The sequence below is a fragment of the Sorex fumeus genome, unplaced genomic scaffold (assembly GCF_029834395.1).
Source record: "Sorex fumeus unplaced genomic scaffold, SorFum_2.1 ptg000044l, whole genome shotgun sequence".
NCBI lineage: Eukaryota > Metazoa > Chordata > Mammalia > Eulipotyphla > Soricidae > Sorex > Sorex fumeus.
Genome location: NW_026606101.1, coordinates 9,566,544 through 9,586,206, shown reverse-complemented (window position 1 = coordinate 9,586,206; position 19,663 = coordinate 9,566,544). Strand labels below are relative to the sequence as shown.

Here is a 19,663-nt window from a genome sequence, read left to right as displayed (position 1 = left end):
TCCTTCTAAATCCTTCCCTATGACTATGATAAACTTTATGTGAATGAGTATTATAACTTTCTCTGGTTTATATTATGTTATCTATAAATTACAAATCACAAATCCTAAGATCTTAAAAAACTGTTACTAGCTTAGGGCCAGAGCAACAGTACAGTGGGTAGGGAGTTTGCCTTGTACCCAAGCCAATCCCTGGCATCCCATATGAAACTGAGTCTTCCAAGAGTGATTCCTAAACACAATGCCAGGTTACTCCTGAGCACAAAGTCAGGTCACTCCAGTGATTCTTGAGCACTGCCAGGTGTGGTCCAAAACCAAAAAAGAGTCGAAAGTGTTAATGGCTATACAAAATTCCATCAGAACTATCATAAGAATAATTTTTAAAAGATATACTGTCCTCATTTTTTTCATTTCTCGGGTAAACATAGCTTTATATAAACCTGTATCTATAGCTTAAAGAGTGTATAGAAAAGTTGACTTAAGACCCACATAGTTTCTAGTCAATGGACAACAGTTAAGAATAATGACAGGGCAGTGCCTCTCTTGGGGATGCTGAGACCAATCCTTCATGTACTTACTGCAAATCTACTGAGAATGTAGGCTCCAGCTCCAACTCCAACCCCAATGATGCTTTTCAGACTGCAAGAGGACATACCAACATTGACAGTGTTAACTATTTTGAAGGAGGCACAGCATACTTAATGGGGAAAATACAACTGACTGTAATATTAAATATAGAATTAGATTAAGATTTAATTTTCAGGGGCCAGAGCAATAGTACAATAGGCAAGGCACTTGCCTTGCACAGGATCCCTGTGAACTACCAGGAGTAATTCCTGAAGGGCAATGCCAGAAGTAACCCAAGCATCACCTGTGCCCACCCCACCAAAAATATATGTATATTTTATTTCCAGGTCTGTTTCTTATCTATAAAACAAGAATATGACTGTCTGCTTCTAACATGATATTAAGAGTTAAAAATTAATTTAATATGACTAAAAACTAAACTTTGGGAGTTACTTTGACAGCTCACTCATCACCTCCATGTCCAACTCTCAAATATGCTTACAGTCACCTTCAGAATATTTCTACCTCCAATTACTTTCCTCCATCCACCTCAACAGCACCTAGTACAAAGCTCTCATTATTCTTCACCTGGACTACTGGAATAGTTTAACTGGTCTCCCTGCCTTTTTTCTTATACTCGTCTCCAACATATTTTCACCACAATTAGCATCATTCTGTTTTGTTTTGTTTTTTTTTTGAGGGGGGGTGCTCCAAAACAGTGCCCAAGAAAATAGGGGGGTAGGGGCTATTCTTGGTGATTCTATGCTCCATGCTACTTGGACCCTTTAATGCCAAGGGCCACTAACTCGCCCCAGTCATGCTCTGGGGAACCATACTGTGCTGGTATCTGCACTGCAGGCAAGTACTCCAGTGCTCTAAGCTATCTCCACCTCTGGCTGGTAGCATATCCTCTGCTTTATTGGGGGTATGCAATATACATACCTAGAGAAATCCTTTTAAAAAGACTAAACTGGGAAATACACAGTAACAATGATAAAAACAAAACTAGTGCAGGAGATAGTACAGGGATTGAGGCACATGCTTTGCATGCAATAGATTTCAGTAGATTCCTGGCATTACAAGGTCGCTACCCAGCTCTGAGCTGCAGCCCTGGAGGCGGCCAACCCAGCTGGGGTAGTCTGGGTAATCCCAGAAACTGACTGCAGGGTTCTCCTAATGGACCACCAACCCGGTTGCCTGAGAACAGCTGGGAGGGGACCCTGGGGCTTTCCAAGAATTGTCTGGGGCAATCACCAAAAACCATCTTATTTCCTGGATTAGACACAGTGTCTTTGTAGAAAACAACAACAAAAGCATGGTGTAGAAGAATTACAGAAGGAATCTACCTTAAGTGAGTAAGAACAGAAGGCAGCATTTCAGCCAGCTCATCCATCGTGGGGTACTGGTATCTGAAAATCAGAGGGACAGTTTCTGAATTAGTAATATTTTCGATCACTAGTAGAGCTAGAGGGGTTGGAGCAATAGTACAGCAGGTAGGGTGTTTGCTTTGCATATGGCCGACCCAGGTTCCATTCCCAGCATCCCATGTGGTCCCCCGAGCACCTCCAGGAGTAATACCTGAGTGCAGAGCCAAGAGCTTCACCGGTATGACCTAAAGAGCAAAAAAACAAAAAAACCAAAAACCAAAAAACCCCAATAATACTAACTGAGCTAGAAAAGTAAAGGGTGTGCGCTCTCTCTCTCTCCTCCCTCCTAAATAGGGTCATATCGGCTGTGCTCAAGGCTTACTCCTGGTGGGACTGGGGAATTGATATGTGGTGCCAGGAACAAACCTGGGGCAGACACGTACAAGGTAAATGCCCTAAAGTGCTATACCATGACTTTGGCCTGAAAAATAAAGGGGTCTTAATAAAAGCATTCGCTTCACCAAAGGCTCAAAGGAGGCAACGTGGTACCATGAAGTATATTCTATGACTTCTCTGCCACAAAAAGAAGGAAAGGATTATATATTCTGGGATCTGAGAAAGTGAGGTGTAAAGAGTCATAAGAAGGGCTCTCTCTCAGGGCTATTTCCAAATCTCTAACCATCACTTCAGTTGGGACTCAGACTTAGAAATTTCCCGCAATAAGAAACAAAATAGGAATCAAAGCTAGAAGGGCACTTAAGACAATCTTATCTGAGGTGCAAATCTGTTCTATGTCTGATTGGGAAGTCAGTCATACTCTGTCTGAAACACTTTAGGTAATGAAATACTCGTGAGCCACTTGTGCACAAAATGGGGGGGAAATAACAAACTGGATTTAAATTTTGTTAGTAGATGAACTGGTCACAAATCTATTTTCATAAAGTGAACACAGTACCATAATATTCTGGGCTCAAGACTGTACTGAGCAATAGTACAGCGGGCAGGGAGTTTGCCAATCACGCAGCAGAACCGGGTTTGATCCCTGGCACGCCACATGGACATAGAGTGTTCCTTGAACACAGTTAGGTGTGGCACAAAAGAAAAAAAAGATCATCTGGGTTAAAATCCTAGCTCTCTGACCCCAGTCCAATCACCTAGTGGAACGAAAGGAAAAAAAAAAAAAGAGAGAGTCTGGGTTAAAATCCCAGCTCTCTGACCCCAGTCCAATCCCCCAGTGCCAAGTGTGATCCAAAATACCAAGGTGGGGCTAGGAGGAATCCTAGTTCTGCTACTTGTTATTTAATCTTGCTTAAGTTACTTGTACCTTTGAACCTTATTTTCTTCACGTGTAAAACAAAAATAAGCCTATCTTAGAATTGTGAGAAGTAAGTGAAAAGTGTTCAAAGCAGGGGTCAAAGAGAACTACAGTGGATAGGACACTTGCCTTGCAAGTGACTGACCCAGGTTCAATCCTGGCATCCCATCTGGTCCTCTGAGCCCTGCCAGGAGTGATCCCTGAGTGCAGAGCTTTTAGCAGAGCTCAGTAATCCCTGAGCTCTTACCCTATGGCCCAAAAAACAAACAAACAAAAACAATAATAATTCAAAGCAGAATCAGGAATAGCATTTAAACTGTTTGTAACTGTGAGAACTAGAGAGAGTATGGAAGTTAAGAAGGACTTGCCCTACAACAACGCAGACAACCCCCAGTTTGATCATAAGCACGTGTGGTCCTCCAGCACTGCCAGGACTGAACCCTGAACACAGGGACAGAAGTAGCTCCTGAACACTGTCAGTTGTGGCCAAACTTTCTCCAGCCAACCCCGCCAAAACAAAACAAAACAAAACAAAACAGAAAAGTTTTAAGTGCTATCATTCAAAGGGTATATTTCCCAAGTCACTGGCAAGAGTAGCTCTGAAGATGAATAAAGGTAGAGGGAAGAACTAGCGTTCATAGCTTGCAATTTCATTCCTCCTCCTAAGACTCTCTTAAAGAGTGAGGATCACTGTAGCTCTGTCCATGAGAAGCAGGATTAGAATGAGGTTCAGTGCCCCAAATTCAGGCAAAATATATCTCTACATTCAGGGCAGCTTTTCAGAATAAATGACCATACAGACATTCAAATTCCTGCCACCACACTGGGAGGAAAGAGTGGCCAAGATACTCCCAGGAAGCTCAAAGGAAGCTGAGTTCAGTGTAAAGTTTCAGGGAAGGACACAGAAGTGAGAGATTTTTAAAAGATGTGAGGAAGAAGAGATAAAAGATGCTGAGAAGTGGGGCTGGAGCGATAGCAAAGCGGGTAGGGCATTTGCCTCGCACCCGGCCGACCCGGGTTCAATTCCCAGCATCCCATATGGTCCCCTGGGCACAGCCAGGAGTAATTCCTGAGTGTATGAGCCAGAAATAACCCTTGTGCATCACTGGGTGTGACCCAAAAAGCAAAAAAAAAAAAAAAAAAAGAAAAAAAAAAAGATGCTTAGAAGTGTCTGATCCACACACTTGTCTTGTGATTACAGAGAGGCAATTCTACTGAGAGCCTTCTTTCCTGGGTAATGAAAAACATGCTGTTTTCCTCAATAGACTGCACGTAACAGTCCACTCAGAGCAAGGAGAGAAAATGTGGGGATTATTGGTTGCTAAATATAATCTAAAACTTATGCTAGCATAAACTGAGAAGGGAAGAACATGCTACTCTTCCTACAGGGTTTTGGTTATTTGTTCATCTGAGTGCAGATCTTTCAGGAGACCTTGCCTGTGGCCTTACCCTGTTGGAAATGAGGGTGCACCTTCTTGTTGGCCTGGGGCATCCACGTGGCAGACAGCAAAGTGCTGCGTGATCTCCTGCATGTCCTCAAAGTTAAAGAATGCATTGAAACAGGATTTATCTGCAAAAATGAAAATACTCTTATATCACAGATTATCCATTTCTTCCCAGTCACCCCCTATTCAAAACCACATTATCACCCTTTCACTCTCTTTCAATCACTGCTAAAGAGAGATATCTAAACACCATGAGTCAAGCAACCCTCAAGGATGAATAATGTGCTTCTCCGTGAGTTTTAAAGGACATTATTTCTTTCTTCTTTAAAAAATTTTTGGGTCACACCCAGTCGATGCTCAGGGGTTACTCCTGGCTCTGCACTTAGGAATCACTCCTGAAGGTGCCTGAGGGACCATATGGGATGCTGGGAATCAAACCCAGGTCGGCCTCGTGCAAGGCAAAACATCCTCCCCGCTGTGCTATCGCTCCGGCCCCCAAAAGAACATATTTCTTAATTCTACATTATGTCAAGGAAGTGGAAATCAATCTTGGTGCTCCAAAAACTAATCTTACATCCGTAAGGTTGTCCCTTTTTTGCGTGGGAAGTCACACTCAGCAGTGCTCAAAGATTACTCCTGATTCTGCACTAAGGGATCACTCCTGGGAGACTACAAGGGGTGTCAGGGATTGAATCCGAGTCAGCCGAATGCAAGGCAAGTGCCCTACCCACTGTACTATCTCTCCGGCCCTGTGTTTCTAATTTTACTTTATGCCCCTATCTGCCTGAGAGATGTTGACTAATACCAAGAACCTGGTTACAGTAAACATTCTGGACTGTTTACACTTACCAAGGAGAAGACTGACCCTCAAAAAAACTGCTGGGGGTACAGGGAGGGGAAGATCTTCAATTTCTACCCTGTTAAACTGTTAAAAGTCACTTCTCATGCTAAAGAGACTAAACTTAATTTGGGGCTGGAGAGATAGCACAGCGGGTAGGGCATTTGCCTTGCACACAGCCGACCCAGGTTCAATTCCCAGCATCTCATATGGTCCCCTGAGCACTGCCAGGAGTAACTCCTGAGTGCAGAGCTAGGAGTAACCCCTGTGCATAGCCCGGGTGTGACCCAAAAGGCAAAACTAAATAAATAAATAAAATAAACAAACAAACTTAATTTGGGGCCAGAGTGAAAATACAGTGGGTAGGGCATTTGCCTTGCATGTGGTCAACCCAGGTACGGCATCCCACATGGTCCCCTGAGCAATGTCAGGTATAATTCCTGAGTGAAGAGCCAAGAGTAACCCCTGAGCATCACCGGGTGTGGACCCAAAACAAAAATTAATTTAAGCCCCAGATGGTAGTAGCAACTGTGGGCTACCTCTGAAAAACCAGATAAGCGTGAAAGAAAACAGATGCAGATAGTATCTGTGCCCCTGTGGCTAAGGCCAGCATCTTCTGCTACCATCTAAAGTCCACTTTTAAAAAATGAAAGGTACATTTAAAGTACTGATGATGGGCAATTGCAAGAATACTTTTACTAGTTCACCAAAGAGTTCACAATAAAGTTTAAATTCTAGATTTTCAACCTGAAACATGAAAGAAGTAAGTTCAATCAAACAACCTGCCCACAAACTGGTTATCCTTAACTAGCTCATCATAAAATCTTCAGTATTTAGTGGATATGATACAAATGCAATATAGCTATAATTCTAGCATTATCCCCTGCTTCCACAAACATATTCTCCTGCATATTTCCTGGGAACCTTAGTTCTTAGTATCTGCAAAAATAAGGAGGGAAAGTTAAAGTGGACAGGAAAAAACCCAAGCTCTATTCGGATACTGGGATTTCTTTCTGCTTCTTTTAAAAAATTATACCAAGATTAAGTACTAAGTACAAGAGGGGAGGTACAAGATCAAATACATACGATTGAGGCCAATGTCATGATAGGTCAGAATAACTGGTCTGTTTCCCTTTGGTAAGCCTCTGATAGTAACGTGGACCACACCATGAGTTGTTTCTATGTCGTGCTCCTGTAACAAGAGAATGTAGGTCTCAGCAAAGGCAGAATGGACATCTCAGACTGCTGAAATTTCAATAAGCTTCATTCACCACTATTCTCACTAGCTAAGGTGAATGCGTATTACTGAACTATAAAGCATTCCTTAGATATGTTACACTGAATATCCAAACTTTTTCTTCCAGATAAACAAATCAGGAGAAAATTATACCTTTTTACATACATAGTCAGGGATCTTTTAAAAATATATTCACACTGAAAGACCCGGGATGTAGCTCAATGGTAAAAGCGCTTGCCTTGCATGTATGAGGCTTTGGGTTTAGTCCTACATAGGGGGGAAATATCACAGTGACTATGGAAGAGATTAGTAAATTGTTTAAGAAGCCAGCTAAAACTCAGTAACACAACAATAAAGGAGCAAAACCAGAAGCTTCACCCTGCAGTACCTCTTGGCTGCCATGTTTGCAGAATTTAAGAGTTTACTGGAGTCAGGTGGGCATGCGTTTCCAAAATAAATGTCTTCTCTAGTAATAAGCCTTATTAGAGGACTAGAGAGATAGTACAGTAGTTATAGCACTTGTCTTGCACACTACTGAACTGGGTTCAATCCACATCATTCCATATGGTTCTCCAATCACCACCTGGAGTAATTCCTGAGTGCAGAATCAGGAAGTAACCCCTGAGCACTATTGGATGTGGCCCCAAATAAATAAATAAATACCCCCATTAAAACTTTAGTTTTTTTCTTCCCTTTTTACTTCTTTTGGGTTTTAAACCACACCCAGTGGTTCTCAGGGCTTATTCCTCATTCTGTAATCAGGGACCTTAAAATCAGAGACTATAAAAACCAGATCCCGGAAGAGAAGAGTGCAGTCTTCTGCCCCCGCGCCTGACTGTCTTCGCTTGCCGGGACCCCTTGGAGGGGAGCGGGTTGAGCTTTCCTCCCCGCCCCGACCAGGGCTCCGGCAGCCAAAGACCTCCAGGACCAGCCACCACCATGCTGAGACCACTCTCTGCACACATGAAGGTACTGGCAGAGGGACAAAGTCACGCGGGTTCCAGGGCCGAGATCTCCAAGCCTACTTGGATTTGGGCCGAGCATCCTCCACCCAGATCCTCCAAATTCCAGTAGGCGGGGGTCACACCCACCAACTGGCCCCCTGGCGCCGTGTAATCCCATCAGCGGCCAAGACTCAGAGACTATAAAAACCAGATCCCGGAACCGAATGCGGCCGCGCGACATCTTATTACGACATCTTATTATCTCATTCTTACTTTGGACAAACTGGCAGGTTACCGAATGTAGCCTGCCCACAGGGCAGAGTCTGGCAAACTCCCCTTGGCGTACCCAATATGCCACATACCAGTAACAATGATGGGTCTCATTCTCCTAAAGAGCCTTGAATATAATCTCAGGGCTAGGATGAAGGAGACGTTACTGGGGCCTGCTCGAGGCAATCGACAAATAACAGGATGATTTGTGATTTGTTTTGTGATTCCTCATTCTGTAATCAGGGACCTTATGGGGTGCCAGGGATCAAACCTGGGTTAACCAAATGTAAAGCACATGCCTTAGTGGCTTATATTATCACTCTGGCCCTTTATTTTTCTTTTTATTTTGTGGGTGCCATAACCAGCAGTGCTCAGGGCTTACTCCTGGCTCTGTGCTCAGAGGTCATTCCTAGATTTAGTGCTTGGGAGAGGGATCATATGTGGTATGGGACAGATCCAGGCTCAGTCACATGCAAGGCAAGAGTCTTAACCCCTCTACTATAGCTCCAGTCCTGTTTCATTTCTTTCCTGATGAGGGGCAGAACATAATCTTAAGCTAACTGAATATGTATTTTAAAACATAGGCCCCAAATAGAGCAGATAGTCTACAAATCAAACCACAAGGTGACATTATTTCTACTGTTCTCTATTCAAAGGCTTGAAAAGGGGAAGGGAAGTAAGAAACGGAAAGGAGCTCATCTATGAATTGATTACAAAATAAAGCACAGGGTTTGGATGGGAAAACTTTAAATTTAAATAAATCTCTGACATCATGTAAACAGATCCTCCAAATTCCAGTAGGCAGGGATCACACCCACCAACTGCCCCCCCACCCCCACCCCCACCCCCGCCGTGTAATCCCATCAACGGCCAAGACCCAGAGACTACAAAACCCAGCTCCTGGAAGTGCGCGGCTGCAAATCTCATTCCTACTCTGGACAAACTGGCAGGCTACCGAATGTAACCTGTCCCCACGGCAGAGTCTGGCAAACTCCCCGTGGTGTACCCAATATGCCAAATACCAGTAACAATGATGGGTCTCATTCTCCTAACTCTGAAAGCGCCTTGAATATGGCACATTTTAAAAATTCTCAGAGCTAGAATGAAGGAGACGTTACTGGGGCCTGCTTGAGGCAATCAACGAATAACAGGATGGTCGTGATTGTGATCGTGATCATATAAACACTTCTCCTATAGCATTCACATCCTCCCCTGTCACCACCAGATTCATCCATTAAATAATCCTTATCTTGCCACACCAATACTAGACTCTGAATTCTTGTGAGGAAAGAGTGAACAAAAGAGATGTGAGATGTGTTCTCTTATAGAGGTTTAACTTACAGGTATCATCTAAAGAAATACTCAAACATAATCTAACACGTGAAGAAGACAAGCCCAGCAAAGGTTATGGCACTTATTTACTATGTTAAAGAAAAAAATTCATAAATAGTCTAAATATTCATCAACATAGAAACTATAAATGAATTACAATTCATATAATGAAAGAGAATGACAAACTAAAAACATATGACTAGATAGAGCAATCTTAAAAACATGATGTTGGGTAGAAATAGATTTGTATATCTTGTACCACTCTTGTGTATCATGTACCACTCAGATTTTTTTTAAAAATAAATTTTGTAAGCAATATAGATTTAGGATCAGAGAGATAGTGTAGGGCTATGGTAAGGTGCTTGTCTTATAAATGGGCAAAAAAAACTGGATTTGATCCCTGGCACCCAAAATGGTCTCTTGAGTCCCACCAGGGGTGATCTCTAAGTGTAGAGCACTGCTGGGTATGGTCCAAAATAAAACCAAACAAAAACCTATAAATTATGTATATTTACATACAAATACATAAAAACTTGTAAGATATATAAAAACCTCGGGAGGGACCAGTAAACTAGTACAGTTCACTAATACAAACAGGGTGCTTGCCTTGCACATGGCAGACCCAGCCTAGGTTCAATTCTCAACATTCCCATAATGATCCTTGAGTGCAGAGCCAACCCCTCAAAATAAAACAAAACTTGGAGGACAAGAACTTCAGGACCTTGTTTCCTTTTGGGAGATAGGAAGAGAGGGTGAGAGAGAGACTGTCATTTCGCTTAAAGTCACAGTTTCTAAATACCTTCTGACAACCAGTGAGAACTTGCTATAATGTCACTTCACAATCTTGATGAAATTCAGATCAGTTAAAAGTCACCTCCCTCAAAGAGTAAGCATTCTAAGAATATCTCAGCTCCTATCTCCCAGTAATATTAAAATGTTCCCTCAAACTGTGTAACTAGGGAAGAATCAAGAGCCTGAAGATCTGGGTCCTACTGGTCAATTCAATTGTCACTTGCACTAACTGCCTGGTTACCAGGGTCTCCTAGCACTTCTTTTCATTTTCAAAGTGTGTGAATGGCCTTAGCATAAATAATATGAAAAGAAAGGAGACACTCACCTCCAAGTGGACTTGTAACCGTCTCAGTGGTGTCCTTGTTTTTAAGTAGCTTGAACAAGTATCCATCTGGAGTGTGGGTGAGTGTGCAAAGACCCTAACTAGGAAGATCATTCAAGGGTCAGGCCACTGCAGTGGATGATACTGAGGCCACCTTTTTGCTGGATCAACTATTAAGTCACAGGCGGCTGTTTCTCAACTACCTCAACCCTTCACCCAGCATTCTAAAGGGTGTGACAGCATAATGAGAGCCCTTGCTCAAAGTGCACAGCCCAAGGTACTGTCAATTTGGCTCTGGTCAGAGATATTTCTGAGGGCTCTGTTTATTTACCACCTCCAAAGCTATCTATGTCTTGTAGCAGAGCCCTTAATTAGTTCAGGCTTATGAAATAACTTTCAAATCATACTGGTCCATGACATACTTCTCTCTCTCTCTTTTTTTTTTTATCCAAATTTTAGTTTAATTATTTGTGAACAAGGTGAATAATATCTAAGTAAACTGGCATGGCTTTTGTAATTATCAAGTTTTATACTGTAAGTGGAGTAGCACTACACTGTAGCACCGTCCTCCCGTTGTTCATTGATTTTCTCGAGCAGGCACCAGTAACGTCTACATTGTGAGACTTTGTTGTTACTGTGTTTGGCATATCAAACACGTCGCGGGTAGCTTGCCAGGCTTTGCCATGTGGGCGGAATACTCGGTAGCTTGCCAGGCTCTCCAAGAGGGGGCGAAGGAATCGAACCCAGGTCGCCTGCGTGCAAGGCAAATGCCCTACCCGCTATGCTATCGCTCCGGCCCATAAGTGGAGTATCTTGAAAATATTTAGTAGTAATTTTAAATTTTTTATTAGTGAATCACCATGAGGTACAGCTACAGACTTACAAACTTTCGTGCTTGCGTTTCAGTCATACAATGGTCGAGTACCCATCCCTCTACCAGTACCTATTTTCCACCACCAATGGTTCCAGCATCCTTTCCACCCCCCCACCCCGTCCCCTCCACCCCACCTCTGTGGCAGGGCATTCCCTTTTGCTCTCTCTCCTTTTGGGTGTTGTGGTTTGCAGTAGAGGTATTAAGTTGTGCCTCTTAATCTAAGATGTACTTTGAAAGTTTTTAAGGGCTGGAAGTACTTATCCAGCTCAACAGCCTGAGCACATACTTTGTATGCGGAGAGGCTCAAGCTTGATTCCCACCACTGCTGGGGATCCCCCAAGTCAGGGATCCCATGCCCTGCCCTGAGCACCACCAGGAGAGACCCTAAAAACTAAACCAGGAATAAGCACTGGGCACCACCAGATGCAGTTCAAAAAGAAGGAAAACAGCTTAAGAATTGAGAGTTTATGATATACCCATATCTAATACAAAGAACCAGTATATCTTGTTTTGTTGCACTTTGCTCTCTGAGATATTTTTGGTGGCTTTTTCTTTTCTTATTTTTTCTTTTTTTGGCAGTGCCTGGAATCAAACCCAGGGCCTCACATATGAGGCAAGCACTCTATGACTAAGTCACATTCCAGTGTTGTCTTTTAAAGCAATTTATCAGCATAACATAATATTCAGAGAAATTGTAACATTTATCTGAACTCTAATTCCAAATGTTTTATTTGTTTATGTTCTGGTCACATAGAGTATTCAGGGGTGACTCTGCTTAGGAACTCCTGGTGGTGATCAAGAGTCAGACAGTGCTGGTGATCAAACCAAGTTTGGCCAAGATGGCCACGTGCAATGCAAGCACCTTACCTCCTGCACTCTCTCTCCAGACCCTCTAATTCCAAACTTTTGCGGGGGTCGTGGAGGATGCAGGGAGTCACAGCAATGCTCAGGGATTGCTCCTGGCCCTGCACTTAAGAATTACTCCTGGTAGTGCTTGGAGAACCATATGTTATGATGGGGATTGAACCTGGGTCAGGTGTGTGTAAGGCAAGCACCTTACCCACTCTACTAGGTCTCCAGCCCTTCCAATTCCAAACTTTTAAAAGTCTATCTATTTAACTAGTCTGAAGCACAGTAGCACTGTCTTCCCATTGTTCACTGATTTGCTCGAGCAGGCCCAGTAACGTCTCCATTGTGAGACTTGTTGTTACTGTGTTTGGCATATCAAATATGTCACGGGTAGCTTGCCAGGCTTTACCACGCGGGGGAGATACTTTCAGTAGCTTGCCGGGGTCTCCAAGAGGGACAGAGGAATCGAACCTGGCTTGGCCCTACGCAAGGCAAATGCCTTAGCGCTATGCTATCGCACAAGGCAAAAGCCTTACCGCTGTGCTGGCGCTCTCGCACGACCATCCACACAAGTTTTATCTGGTAAAGCAAATGATTAGAGGTCTTGGGGCCGAAACGATATCAATCTATTTAACTTAATTTTTAAAATCTTTATGCGTGTGTGATGAGGGGCCCACCCACAGTGCTCATGAGTGACCTCTGGCAATACTCTAGAGTCATGAGATTGGAATGGGTCTCAGGGATGCAAGGCAAGCACTTTAGACCCTGGGTTACCTCTCCAGTCTCTAATTTCAAACTTTTAAAAGGGTTCACAGGGAAAAAAAAGAAAGGTTCACAGGAGACAGAATTAAGAGTAATGAATTGGATGAAAGACATTAAGTCTGGTTGACTCACTGTTTTATCCGGCAGCCAGTGCTTTCTCCTTCCTCATCAACTAGAGGATGTCACCTCTAATCACCCCTTCTTTCATTACTCTTGTAACCCAAGATAATGGTTGTTTGCTATAGGAGAGTTATACAGCAATGAAGTCACTTAGGAAAATTAAAGAACAGAGAGAAATAGTGCACTTTTTTCGAGTGGGGGTTGGATCACACTACATGATGCTCAGGAGCTATCTCTGACTGTGCTCAGGAGTGATCCCTGGTAGTTCCTGGAGGACCATGAGTCGTGCTGGGGATCAAACTGGGGTGAACTTCATGCAAGGCAAGTACCTTATGCCCTCAGCTATCTCTCTAGTTCTGAGAAATGGTTGACTTCTAATTATACTTTTTAATTACAGAATGAAAACAAAGCACACAGTAAAGAAAATGGAAAGATTTTAATTGAAGTTGTAAACTGGTCTATGATGCTAGACAATTTTTTTTTTTTTTTGCTTTTTGGGTCACACCCAGCCGATACTCAGGGGTTATTCCTGGCTCTGCACTCAGGAATCACTCCTGGCGGTGCTTAGGGGACCATATGGGATGCTGGGAATCGAACCTGGTCGGCCGTGTGCAAGGCAAACACCCTACCCGCTGTGCTATTGCTCCAGCCCCATGTTCCAGTCCTCTGAGCTATCTCCTAAATCCTTGTCAGGTACTGTGAGTTGTTATTATTATTATTATTATTTTGGAGGGTGGGCATACCCATCAGTGCTGAGGGCTCTGTGCTCAAGACTGAGCCCTGGCAGTGACCTTATGTGGTGCTGGGGATTTGAACCAGGGTGACAGCCACCACAGACACATGCAAAGCAAGTGCCTTACCTCCTGTACATCTCTCTGGCCCACTCCAGTCCTTTATTTTCTAATAGTAGCAAAGTGACAAAGCTGCATAACTCAACCAAGAAGAATGAGCCAACTTGGGCTTGAGCAATAGACAGCAGGCAGGGTGCTTGCCTTGCACATAGCCAACCTGGGTTTGATCCTTGGCAGCCTCTGAGCACCTACAGAAGTGATCCCTGCATGTAGATCCAGAAGTAGGCACTGAACACAGCCAGGTATGGCCCCAAAACCAAAAATTAGTAACAACTTTTGTTTTTCAACTGTATTTTTTTCTTATCTATTTTATAACATATCTATAATGTTTCCTATGTTATTTGGTTGGGAAAGTGCTCAGTTTTATGAAAACGCTTCTATCCGTTTTTAGATAGAGAAGCATATACAGGAATAGACTTAGATGGTAATGGGAATGCCTCTCCTTGAGTTTTATAGTCACTCTCTCTCAAATATCTTTCTCTCTAGTTAAATAATACCAAGTATTAACGGCGACCAAGTTCAGCAGGTTCAACCTGGGATCCAAACCACAAACAAAGTTAATCAAATTAACTGCCCAACTAAGTACAAACTTGACTACCACCATTTATAAAAATTCATAGTTTCTGGTTCTGTTTTTTTTGGGGGGGCCTCCTAAGCAGTACCTAAGGCTATCTGCTTAGACTTCTTGGACACCTGGCCACAGATTAGACAGTTCAATGCTAGGGCCCAGGGATGCAATGCTGCTCAAGTTGTACCTCACCTGGGACAAGGCCATCACGGCAGTATATGGAAGCCACCATGACCACACCTAGTGGTGCTCTAGGGCGCAGATGGTGCCAAGGATCAAAGTAGGGTTCCACATATAAAAAGCACGAGTCCTTAGCCCTTGGACTATCTCCCCAGCAGCAGCTTCTTGGTTTTGAGCAAGGGATCTATAGTAAATGATTTCTTAACAGCACTATATTGATAATTTTTTGTGAAATATCAAAAAATGCTCTGTACTGGGATTCAGAAATCTGTAACAGGGTTAAAAGCCTACACCATTCAAAGTGAACCTCAGTTGCAAATTCAACTCAAGCCCTTACAACATCTGAGCTCCAGAAATTTCCAGGTGGGAAAGAATAGCTATGAATTCAGGAAGAATTTGTTTGATGTAGACATTAGCCCTTCATTTTTGTTTTATTTTGGGGCCATGAATGACAGTGCTCAGGGATTAATTATGGCTCTGCATTCAGGGATCACGCCTGGAAATGCTCTGGGTACAATATGGGATACCAGGGACAGAACTCAGGTCAGCTGTGTGCAAGGGAAATGCCCTACACACTGTACTATGGCTGCAGCCCCTAGCCCCTCATTTTTATGTTAATGCCATATAGCTCACCCTACTCAACATAAAATGTGTATCTGAAAGTTTTGCCTAAGCATGTACAGGGTCGCTAAATCCTTTAAGCAAGGAAGCTGATAACCCAATAACTGATATCCCTATCCTTGCCCAATATCTTCTCAATCTACTTTCAGGTCGTTTCTACAACCACTGCTTGGACATCTATCCAAAAAATAGGAGAGGCAGGCTTCAGTCAGGTTCTTACGAGACTATCATTCTCATGCACTCATTTCTTCCTCATATTTCTTTCAGAATCAGTCTAAGAGATGGTAAATGGAGAGTTGCTGACTCATTTTATTGATTTTTAAATTAGTAACAGAGCTACAGGCAAAAGCAGACTAGGAAGATGATCATTTAAGGAAATACTAATGTGTCATGTTTGCATTTCCAAACATATGTCAAAAAGAAATCTACATTTCGTAATAATCAAATTTACTTGATTTGTCTTTTTTCTTTAGTAAAGGATGTTGCTGTTAGTTTTTGTCCCTTACAAACTGTCCTTCCCCCACTTCTCTGCAGTGAGATGACAAATCTCCATTTGACATCTGTGACTGGAATTTCCAACACCTTTTAAAGAAAGGAGAGATAGCTCCTACAACCATACAACAGTACCTGGCAGGCATTTTGTGGACATCACAGCCAATAATTTTTGTGGACATTACAGCCAATAATTTTATTTCAATTTGCTCCAATGACCAAAAGAACACAAAAGAGTTAGGATGAGCTCAGAAGAGAGGTCCACTTCTACAAGACCACAGGAGGGAAGCACTGCAGAGATCCTGCACACAGCTCTCCTTGATGCTCGGGAAGTCCTTACCTGACAGTCGAAGTCCTGGAAGTTGCGTGTACCATTCTGTCAACAGAAGGCAGAAAACACAGTCAGCTTCCCATGTGGCTTCCCCAAATGTGCAACAAATTCAGTTCACAGTGAAAGCAGCACATGTGCAACCTCTAAACTGCCATAAAACTACAACGGTATTGTCAAAAGGCTACAGAGGCAGGGTTGACTAATGTGTTAGTAAAGGGTGAGTCTTTGAGGGGAAATTACACTTCCTTGGGGTAACTATGCAGATAGAGAAAAGAAGCTTGGTTTCCCAGTAAAGGTGTAATTCCTTACTTCCCACCTAAGAACAGTGAGAACTTCTGGAAAGGGGGTTAAACATGGATGAGAGTCTAAGTGTACACTCACAACCCACACATGAAGTACCCAGAAGGAAAGAAGTTGAAGACCAACCTTTAGAGGAGCAAAGTATGCAGGAGTCAGAGTGTCCAGAAACAAGGACAACAGAAGAATTAAAGAAAGGACAAAGCCACAGAAGGATTAGAAACAGAAGATATAAAATTCAACAGGAAATAAAGATTCGTCACTAATTGAGAAGAGGGAAGATGAAGCAGGTTCCTAAAACAGTGGTTTATCTGCAGCATTCAGGGAACTGCTGGGAGGAGGAAAAAAAAAATCACTGAATCATTTAAAAAGTGGAACAGTCAAAAGAGCCAAGGAAAAGCCATCAAGCTTCTAAAAAGAGATTATATCATAGTAACATTTGATTGAAAGGAAACAATCAATGACAATGACTCAGGCATTTCTGCAGCATTTCAGATGCCAAAACCGCAAGACTGATGTAAGAGCACTGAAAGTTACCGGGCAATGTTCCGGGGTGGGAAAAAACCTTTCAACTTGTTTTTTTCATAGAATATTAGCATCTCCCTAAAAAAAGCCTCTTACTTAAAACTGTGCTATCATACTTTATCTCTTCCATCTATAACAATTTAGAGAAGCTATGAGCTGCTAATAAACACCTTCCCAAAGGTTGATCCTCTAAAGAAAATTCACATGTCTGTTTCTAATAAAGAGTACCAACCCCAGTCTAGAAACAATTCTGTACCCCAACAAACAGTGCTAACAGGACAAAACTGAGTTTAAAAACATAGCTCATGGTTGAGCATGTGGCTAAGTGGCAGAGGCCATGTCTTGCAAATGTGAGGCCTGCATTTAATCCAGGCACCACAAATAAAATAAAAAGAGAAGTACAGTCCAATATGATACACGCACAAACACAGACACACACATATGTACACACACACACACACACACACACACATGCATGCACACTCTCAAAGAAACCAAATTCCATCCTTATGAGAAAAACCTGGGGCTGGAGTGATAGCACAGCGGTAGGGCATTTGCCTTGCACACAGCCAACATGGCCGACCCGAGTTCGATTCCTCCGCCCCTCTCGGAGAGCCCGGCAAGCTACCGAGAGTACCTCGCCTGCATGGCAGAGCCTGGCAAGCTCCCCGTGATGTATTCGATATGCCAAACACAGTAACAACAAAATCTCCAATGGAGATGTTACTGGGCCTGCTCGAGCAAATTGATGAACAATGGGAGGGCCACTTTACCTTTTATGAGAAGAACCAGGAAAACCAACTGGGATAATCTAAAATAGTACCACCTCTTATGGCAGCCACTATGCCAAATAGGCCAATGAAAATTAAAAACTCAGTTTCTCAGTTGAATTAGTTACAATTCACATGCTCAACAGATATACGCAGCTAGTTGCTACTACATCTTTAGATAGCACCGAGATTACTTCTAATTACTACAGACATGTCTACTGGACAGCAGGGTATTGTACACATACAAAGCCTTTAGAAGAACTAGAGTTTTTCTAAAGATGGCAGTAAAATCACAACATATTTATTACCAATCAAGAGCCTGTAGATGATAGTGAGAACAGCAAAGAGGGGGAAAGTCTAAAGTATTATTCCTGGCTGGAGATAGAATTCACAATATAAAAGTGGTCACAACAAAGAAAAACAACTAACATACTGAGCAGATGGGGCTGGGTAACAATTTCGAAGGATACTGCCATTGCTAAAAAGGATCATAATGTTCCACGGCTCCTTCTAGTCTAATAAAATGCTGGAGAAGTCACTGTATTTAAATTTCTTGTTAGACTATGAGAAGACAGGGTCCTTAAGGATTAAGATAGATAATGTCAATAGAAACTAAAATGGCCGGGAAGATACCTCAAGGGGCTAGTATTCATGCTTTCCATGAGGGGGGCCTGGGTTGGACCCCTAATACCATATGGGCCCATAGCACCATGCACCACGGGGAGCGACTCCCAAAGAGCTAGGGGAGCCTGTAAGTACCACTGAATTTAGTTGCAAAACCAAGACCATGGGGGCAGGATAGTATAGCAAGGAGGGCTCTTGCCTTGCTCTCAACAGACCTGGGTTTGAGCCCCGGTATCACATATAGTCACCCAAGCACCAACAGGAGTGATACTGGAGCACAGAGCCAGGAGTCAGCCCTTAGAACCACCAGGTATGGCCCCCAAACAAAACAAAACAAAAAACCAAAAAAAAACAAAAAAAGGATATAAACAATCGGTTGATGAGTTCCTGGTTCCGGATTCAAACTGCACTTCTACATATAACACAGGTCTTGGTATAAATCAGGTGCTTGAGATAAACACACATAAACACACACACACACACACACACACACACACACACACATGTATGTATGTATTTAAATAAGTTTGGGGGCAGGAGAGATAGTACAGTGGGTAGAGTACTTGCCTTGCACGTGGTCAACCTGGGTTCTATCCCTGGCGTCCCATCGCATATGGATGCTCAAGTCTGTCAGAAGTGAACCCTGGGTACAGAGCCAGGAGTAAGCCCTGAGCACTGCTGGGTGTGGCCCCCAAACAAACAGGGGCTGGAGATACAGTACAGAGGGTAGAATGCTTGCCTTGCATGTTGCCAACCCAGGTTCAATCCCCAGCATCCCCTATCTTCCCCCAGCACTGATGGTTGTGCCCCGCACCAAAAACAAACAAACCCAAAGAAAAACATAAGACTAGAAAAACAAGACTAGAACCAAACATTAGCGATAGTTGTTATTTCTAAATAGATTCTCCTTTGAACATGTATCTCATTTGCTTGTCTCTTTCTTTGCTTGCCTATTTCCATACTAGGGAAGCCTGTGTTATCTCTATTTTGATTTTTGGGCCACACTCAGCTGTGCTCAGGAATCACTCCTAGCAGGTATGGGGACCATGGGGTCTAGGGGATGGAACCTAGGTTTGTCTTGTGCAAAGCAAGCATTCTATTCACTTAACTATCACGCTGGCTCCACCTGTGTTCTCTCTTAAATACATACTTCTCTCTTTCTCCCCCTCACATCTTTCTAAATAAGCTTCAATAAAAATGATCTTATTTCCCTAAAGAGAGAGGGAGATGGAGAGGGAAAGGGAGAGGGAGAGGGAGCAGGGGGGAGAGAGAGAGAGAGAGAGAAAGAGAGAGAGAGAGAGAGAGAGAGGATGGTGGCCATGGCTCCCCCAAAATTTTTAGTTTAGACTAGAATGTTTTCTCTAATTACTCTA

General features: G+C 42.9%; 1 protein-coding gene across 2 annotated transcripts in view; it reads right to left on the bottom strand.

Moving 5' to 3' along the window:
* Positions 1 to 19,663, bottom strand: part of NDRG3 (NDRG family member 3) — an 86,792-nt gene that overhangs the window by 34,623 nt on the left and 32,506 nt on the right. For both annotated transcript variants that reach the window (XM_056121486.1, XM_056121487.1), the window contains exons 3-7: positions 16,084 to 16,119; positions 6,616 to 6,721; positions 4,696 to 4,816; positions 1,911 to 1,973; positions 576 to 636 (exon numbers count right to left, since the gene is read on the bottom strand). In XM_056121486.1, the coding sequence (XP_055977461.1) occupies positions 576 to 636; positions 1,911 to 1,973; positions 4,696 to 4,816; positions 6,616 to 6,721; positions 16,084 to 16,119 (387 nt within the window). The remainder of the gene's footprint in view (positions 1 to 575; positions 637 to 1,910; positions 1,974 to 4,695; positions 4,817 to 6,615; positions 6,722 to 16,083; positions 16,120 to 19,663) is intronic.